The following is a 7,474-nucleotide window of genomic DNA, read 5'->3' as shown; positions in this document are numbered from 1 at the left end:
TCTTCGACTCTCCTCTCTGCTGTCCTGCTCCTCTTCCTCCTTTCTCTTCTCTCTCTATCTGTCTGCTCCTGCCTCCTCCTCCCTATCTCTCTCTCTCTGTCCTGCTCCTCCTCCTCCCTCTTGCTCTCTGTGCTCTCGGCTCTCTCTCCTCCGCTCTTGCGTCTCTGTCTGTCTTTCTCCTCCGCTCTCTCTCCTCTCTCTCTTCTCTCCTCTTCTCTGGCTCTGTCTCCTCTTCTCTCATCTCTCTCTCCTCGTCTCTACGTCGTCTCTCTCTCTTCTCTCTCTGCTCTCCTCCTTCTCTGCTCTGTCTCTCCTCCTCTCTTCCTCTCTCTCTGTCTCTCCTCCTCTCTCTCTCACTGGTCTGGTCTCTCCTCTCCCTCTCTCTCTCTGTGTGTCATCTCCTCCTACCCTCTCTTCTCTCTCTGTCTATCCTCCGCCCTTCTTTCCTCTGGCTCTCCTCCTCCATCTCTCTCTCTTCTCTGTCTCCTCCTCCTCTCTCTGTCTGCTTCCCTGACAATCCGCCCTCTCTCGTCTTGTCTTCTCCTTTCCTCCTCCCCTCTTCTTCTCTTCTCTGCTTGTCTCTTCCTCCCCCTCTCTCGCTCTCTGTCTCTCCTCTTCCTCCCTCTTGCTCTTTTCCTCCTCCCTCTTGCTCTTTTCCTCCTCCTCCTGCTCTTGGCCTCTGTCTCTAGCCTCCATGCCCCTCTCTCTCGTCTCCTCCTCCGGTCTCTCCTCCCTCTCTCTCTCTCTGTCGGCTCCTCCCCTCGGTCTCTCCTCCCTCTCTTCTCTCTCTCTGCTCTCTCCTGCTCTGTCTCCTGTTCTCCTCTCTCTCTCTTGCGTGTTCGGGCTCCTCCCTCTCTGTCTCTGTCTTCCTCCCCCTCTCTCTCTCTTTTCTCCTGTCCCTCTCCCCCCCTCCTCTCTCTCTCTCTGCTCACTAATTCTCCAGCCCTCCTCTCATCTCTCCTGTCCTCTCCTCCTCCCCCGTCTCTGTCTCTCCTCTCTCCTCCTCCCTCTGCTGTCTCATCCTCCCTCCTCCATCTTCCTCCCTCTCTCTCTCCCCACTCTCTCTTCCTCCCTGCTCTCTCAGCCGTTCCTCCCTCTCCTCCTCCTCTCTCTCTCTCTTCTGTCTCTCCCCTCCCCAGCTCTCGCTCTCTTCTCTACTGTCTCTCCTCCTCTCACCTCCTCTCGCTCTCTTCTCTGTCTTCCTCCCTCATCACCCCTCTCCTCTCTCGCACTCTCTGTCTGCTTTTCTGTCCTCCCTCTCTGTCTCTGCCTCCATCTTCCCTCGCTCCAACTCCACGCAACCTGATTACGGTCTACCAGATAAGTACTAAATAAACAAGTCTTGAAACACCACTATGTCTATGCTACTAATTAGTAATCACGATGAAAACTAGTTCCAAGAAACTTTCTTATAGATGCTAGAAACAACACTGTTAGAAACAAGTTCGTGAAACATGACACTACGATGCAATACAATTCATTTTAATCTAAACAGTAAACTACAGCAATATCACAATTTTTATTTACATCACATATTTCGAGTTACGGGCACGGTTTGGTAACTTTGCGTTTAATGAGAGCCATTGTTTTTCTACAATCTGGACAAAACCATTTGCCCTTTGGTGCCGAAGTAATCTGTAAACACGTGTAGTAAAACCAGCTGAGTTTACAGTTTTGATTGTCACAACCAATCATTCTTCCGGACTGAGGACTCCACTTGCCCACAGTAACACCAGGTGTTATCATCACTGGCTTGGCGGTTAACTCGGGAGGAATCACAAGGCAGTGATGTCAGTGGTGTGAGTGTGTGTGAGTGTGTGTGTGTGTGTGTGTGTGCGTGTGATCCCTCCATTCCCCTTGTTTACTATCATACTATGCTTCCAACATGGCGGCGCATCCGAGCACTTGGTAAAAACGGGATGTGACTGCAAGGGGTCTATTAGAACACAAACAACTTACTTACTATAATAAAGAACAAGTCTTGATCATGTTTGTTTAAAACTGTTAATGTTTTAATAAAGGCATTTAAACCATTTCTTTTTAAATTGATTAAATACTGTATAGGAACAGACATTGATATACATACAGCAACCTTCACAGAGTTAAATGATCATAAAACATGATAATATTGAATGCTATGTATAATTGTATATACAAAGTAAGATTAAATTAAATCTATGCTATTATTAACCGATTATCCGATTATCCGATTATAATCGATTATCGATCGGTTAAGGGAAACCGATAATCGATTATGAAATTCCAGCCGATTCCCATCACTAACTAATACTAATACTAATGCAGATAAGGTCTATGTCCCCCTGACCTCTGTTTGACCTGGCTCGTTTAGCTATTTCTGACTAATATATATAATATCAGGAGATATATAGGGTTAGGGTTAGTCAGAAATAGCCAAACGAGCCAGGTCAAACAGAGGTCAGGGGGACATAGACCCTACAAGTAATCCTAATAGTAATACTAAATAGTAATAGTGCGAGTGGACTCCTGGTGGTATGGATTAATTTTGCCCTACTTGCGTACTACCTAACCCGATTAGGGCCTATGCTTATTACAGCCTTTACTGCAGTTTACTTATTCTAACTCTAATGCATAGGCATGCAACTTTCGCTGAGAGGGTCTATGTCCCCCAGGGTACACTTAATATGTGACATTAAATAATGGCACCTAGATGCTATTCACCGGATATATTGATAATTTATTATAGATACTTCACTGAGCACCGGAGCCACAGTCGTTCACGCTCTCACACACCTAAACGCCCGAAGTCGGAACACAAGGTTGACAGTTGACGCGATTGATCGTCACATCTAACTTCAGGTGACTCACTGTGCCACATAAAATGATTCAGAGAGACAGATTGACAGCTTACGATGTAGTCTGATATACAGCTATCCGGTATTGGTAGGAGTGACTGCTGCCAGAAGCAATTCTTAGTGAATTGCGATTACCAGAAGTAGTTCTGAACTGCTGGATAACTGATTCATATGCTTTTGGTAGCTATTTTGTTTTATATGATATACACGCATGTATCGTTTGTTGATATTTTCAATTTAGAATGATAATGTGATTGCTAAATAATTAATAACACATGGTGGGCCTGTGTGTGGTAAAAACTGTTTGTCTAAACCTAATGATAAGATTCACTTGAACTTCCTTGAAAATGCTGAACTGTTTATCATCGCCAGTCCACAATTTTGATAAACTGAATTCTATAAAATCGAAATGCGTAGTATAGTGGAAGTTTCATACGTAATACAGTCATACCAAACATATATCACTACAGTAGTGATATAATTTTGATATTATGCACTATTGCGGTGCAAGGTAATCGTGTATCTGATGTACTCGTGTATTATTTAATGCCTTGTGTGATATGCTAGATCAAATTGTCTGAGTCAAGGGCATCCGAAATCACGGCAGGGTTGTGCAAGGAAAATAATGTTTAAATGCCCGATGTTTTGTATCTGTCATCCTCTCAATTTCATTCCTGTCTGTGTTATTAATTTTGCATCAGTAGGTTTTTTCCACTGAGTGCAGCAGATAGTGATGTGCTTATGCTGCTACTTATAATCTTTATGCAGCGATGCACACTCTGTCAATGTTTTGCTACCAAAGGATTACATTAATAAATCTTCCATATCAGTTAAGCTGCGTGTGTGTTTTTATAGCTATTATGTGAATGTGTTTTGTAACGGATTTTTATTTGCAAAAATTGGAATCTACGAAAATCATAGTTTTTATCTCACTGTGTCTGACTATTTTCTTATTAAAACTTTATTAGGTTTGTCACTTTGAAATAATAATATGGATAAATATTGTTGTTGTACAAATCTTCTACCGTTTTATAACGTGACACATACAACTAGTTCTGTCATGCGTAAACACATTTGTGTTATTTCTGACAGAAAAGCCTATACATGTAGATGCCACTAGGATGGAAATTGGAAATTGCCAACTGCTACCCACCAGTTGATGGTTTTTTAGCTCATCTGACATAGTCAGATGCAGTTTGTAGAATCGCATGAGCGTGCATCCGTGCGTCCGGTCGTGTGTCCGTCCGGCCGTGCGTGCGTCCGTCCGTCAACAGTTGGGCACAAATCTAAACCGCTCGACATACGGTCACGATATTCGGGGGGGTAAAACGAGTTGGGATGTCGAAGCTGGGGGTCAAAGGTCAAGATGTGTAAACGGAGGGGGAATATTTCTTAACTTATTCTATGCAAGACTAGAATGTGTTCATAGTGTTGCATTAAACAGCATTCTTTCTTCTCTATAACAAGACCAACCACTCGTCTCTATGGCACTTCTAGGAACAATCTATGAGGGAGAGTCACTTGTGAACAACAATAGATAGGCCTAATACCAATATCAAAGTACGAAAAATACAAAAGTGAAACCCTATTGGGTACCATCTAAGAAATCAAATTGTTTTGGATTAGGCCAAAACAAAATATATGTGTGGTTACCGTTACATGCTGAAAAAAAATAGGGTAGGTACTAGGTAGGTAGGGAAAATATTTTATTTTCTTGAAATATTTTATTTACGAACCATGTTCGAAGGATGTGCGTTGTGCCTTTTGAAGCAGGAACTGTCCAATTCATATTATTATTATTATATTTTTATTTTTTTGACTTTAAAGTCGCTGGGGTTGGTTTAAAGTTGTTTAGGGTCGCTGGGAATAAATAGGGTCGGTCGGGAAACCGTAACCACACCTATATTTTGTTTTGTCCTTAATATGGTATTATGAATCTTTCAATATTAGTTATATGTTGCAAACCCAAGAACAGGCTATATAATATAACTTGACACCAGCCACAGTGATTATGTTCTACTATTTTCTCATGGCAGTTTTCATAATTTAAATATACACAGATGTACATCTGTTAGTTTGAACATTCTACAAATGTTAGCTTTAAGAGTGATATCTTGACATGATAAATTGTAAAAAAATTTATTGGTGTAACAATATACATTCTCAGATTGAAATTAAAAGGCCAGATGACATGGAGAATCAACTGCTAGACAGCAAGGCAAGGAAGCGTATTAGAGAAGCAAAGAAAAAGGCCAGACCAGGTAATAAAGACTAGTTGTTTAACGTGATTGTCATATATTAGACCACCCTTACATGATTGTTGCTTATGATGACTGACCTATAATTTTAGAGTTTGGGTGTTAACACGTTCCATTTTTCTGTATAAACAAAAATGTGTAATAATAATATGAAAGTGAATGGATTTTATATAAACCTAATGTAATGTTACAGAGCTAGAAGGTGGCCTATGGACGTACTTGAATTATGCGAAGACATTTGATCTTGGTCTAAGCAGTGTTAATGACACTGTTGAACGAATCGATACAAATTCGATGACAATCGAGGAATTTCGTGACAAATATGAGAAGACCTACAAACCTGTTGTCATTTCTAATGCTACGAGTGACTGGAGAGCCAACAGAAAATGGACACTAGAGGTTAGTATCAAAATCTCATAAGTCTGGATTATAATTTTGTCTTTGTCAGTGTGTAAATGTCATTACTAGTACGATGTGAATTTTATTCTAAAAGCAGAAGAAATTGAATGCTTGACAAATTGCTATAAACTCTCCTGCTGGATTTTTTTAGTAGTGTTTACAAATGAATAGGGATAAGTTGACGTGAAACGTGAACCTATTAGGTATGCCGACTTTGTGTGTCGAAGCCGAATTCTGGCCATTTGCTTAAACATTTACTGAAAGTGCCACTGAACAAATGAAATGTGCATTCGTGGTTTCGTAAGCAGCTTCTGTCCTAAGCACAGTGATGCTTGACTTGAATTGCAGTAGACTGTGAGAAAGCTCACAGGTCGATGACCGATTTTTTGTGTGCTACAGAAGTTGGCCAAGAAATATAGAAATCAGCGCTTCAAGTGCGGAGAGGATAATGAAGGATACAGTGTCAAAATGAAGATGAAGTATTATCTTGAGTATATGATGACGACCACAGACGATAGCCCACTTTACATATTTGATTCCAGCTTTGGTGAGGTGAGGAACCTGTTTGTTTTCAAAATTTTGGATACAATGTGTATTTGCAGGAATTTGTATAATAATTTGATTATCGGACATGGTGAAAACCAGGGTGGAGAGGGTGTAATTGTAGCATGTTAAAACTGCTAAGTCTCTCCAGAGTCTTCACCCATCTGTCCATAAACTACATGCCTTCTAAAATTCCTGGGGAGAACCCCGTACATTATATATGCTAATTGTATCCTACCACATTCACTAGGGCTGGTTGATCGCCTACCACTCACACAAAATTATTTACCTGCGCGATATCCGAATAAATTCATCTGCAACTTTTCATGCTCATGGCCATCCTTGTAGAAACTATAACCTGCTGTTGATGGTGACCGTAAATGATTGTAACATCTGCTTCTATTGTTTCTGGCTCAGCATCCAAAGAAGAAGCGCTTACTGGAGGACTACGATGTGCCAAAGTTTTTCCGTGAGGACCTATTCCAGTTCTGTGGTGAGCGGCGAAGGCCTCCGTATCGTTGGTTTGTGATGGGGCCTGGCCGCTCAGGCACTGGCCTCCATATCGACCCCCTCGGCACCAGCGCCTGGAATTCCCTTCTTGTCGGCCACAAGAGGTAGGCTTGCGACACGAAAAGTAACTCGTTTAAAAAGGTGAAGTTCAGTTGCTGCTGAGCAGAATTCCATGTGAGATGTCATTGGCGGTTGTGCGGAAAAGTTGTGGTGTGTGCTTGCGAGGAGTGAGGAGACTGTTGTAAATCTAAATTTTCATTTATAACTGTAGAAGTCTAGATGTGCATAAAAGTTCTAGACAATGTTCTTCAAAATTTCTTATTCACATTCTAACCTGTAAAGGCTTCGGCATGAAAAATGTAGTAACAAGAAGTTAATTGGATGTCGTATGCCAATAGAGAACAAACAGGGAGTAGTTTGCACAAGTGTTCTAGAGGTTCATTGATGTCTTTGTAAATTGTGTATGTCATAGGGTTTTTAGCTCATCTGACATAGTCAGATGCAGCTTGTAGAATCGCATGAATGTCCATCTGTCCGTCCGTGTGTCAACAGTTACGGCACAAATCTTAACCGCTCGACGTATGATCTTGATATTCGGGACGTCGGGGGGGATTGCTAAAAGGACTCGGGATGTCGAAATTGGGGGTCAAAGGTCAAGATGTGTCAATGGAGGGGGAATATTTCCCCCTTAACTTAAGGTATAGGAGGAAATACGGAATTGCAGCACAAATCTCAATGGCTCGACCTACGCTCTTAATATTCGGTGTATAGTGTGATGGGGAGGAAACCCATCACCAAGGTCAAAGGGCAGTGGGGGAAAGGTCAGATATCAGACATTTTCTGAGGACATGTTCTAACGGACCGAGTGCAAAACTTTTTTAGCGCTGACCTACCATGTTTATCACTTTATTGAAAGGACCATGAAATCTA

General features: G+C 41.7%; 1 protein-coding gene across 1 annotated transcript in view; it reads left to right on the top strand.

Annotated features, from left to right (window-relative positions):
- Nucleotides 1–4,289: 4,289 nt before the first annotated feature.
- LOC106806775 (bifunctional arginine demethylase and lysyl-hydroxylase JMJD6-A-like) overlaps nucleotides 4,290–7,474 on the top strand; it is a gene marked incomplete in the record, with an annotated part of 5,893 nt that continues 2,708 nt past the window's right edge. The window contains 5 exon segments of the mRNA XM_014808844.1: nucleotides 4,290–4,394; nucleotides 5,002–5,095; nucleotides 5,286–5,491; nucleotides 5,891–6,043; nucleotides 6,452–6,648. Coding sequence (XP_014664330.1) covers nucleotides 5,026–5,095; nucleotides 5,286–5,491; nucleotides 5,891–6,043; nucleotides 6,452–6,648 — 626 coding nt within the window.

Source organism: Priapulus caudatus, unplaced genomic scaffold (genome assembly GCF_000485595.1).
Source record: "Priapulus caudatus unplaced genomic scaffold, Priapulus_caudatus-5.0.1 Scaffold179, whole genome shotgun sequence".
Taxonomy (NCBI): domain Eukaryota; kingdom Metazoa; phylum Priapulida; class Priapulimorpha; order Priapulimorphida; family Priapulidae; genus Priapulus; species Priapulus caudatus.
Note: the sequence above shows the minus strand (reverse complement) of the source record. Positions and strands in the feature narration are given on the sequence as shown.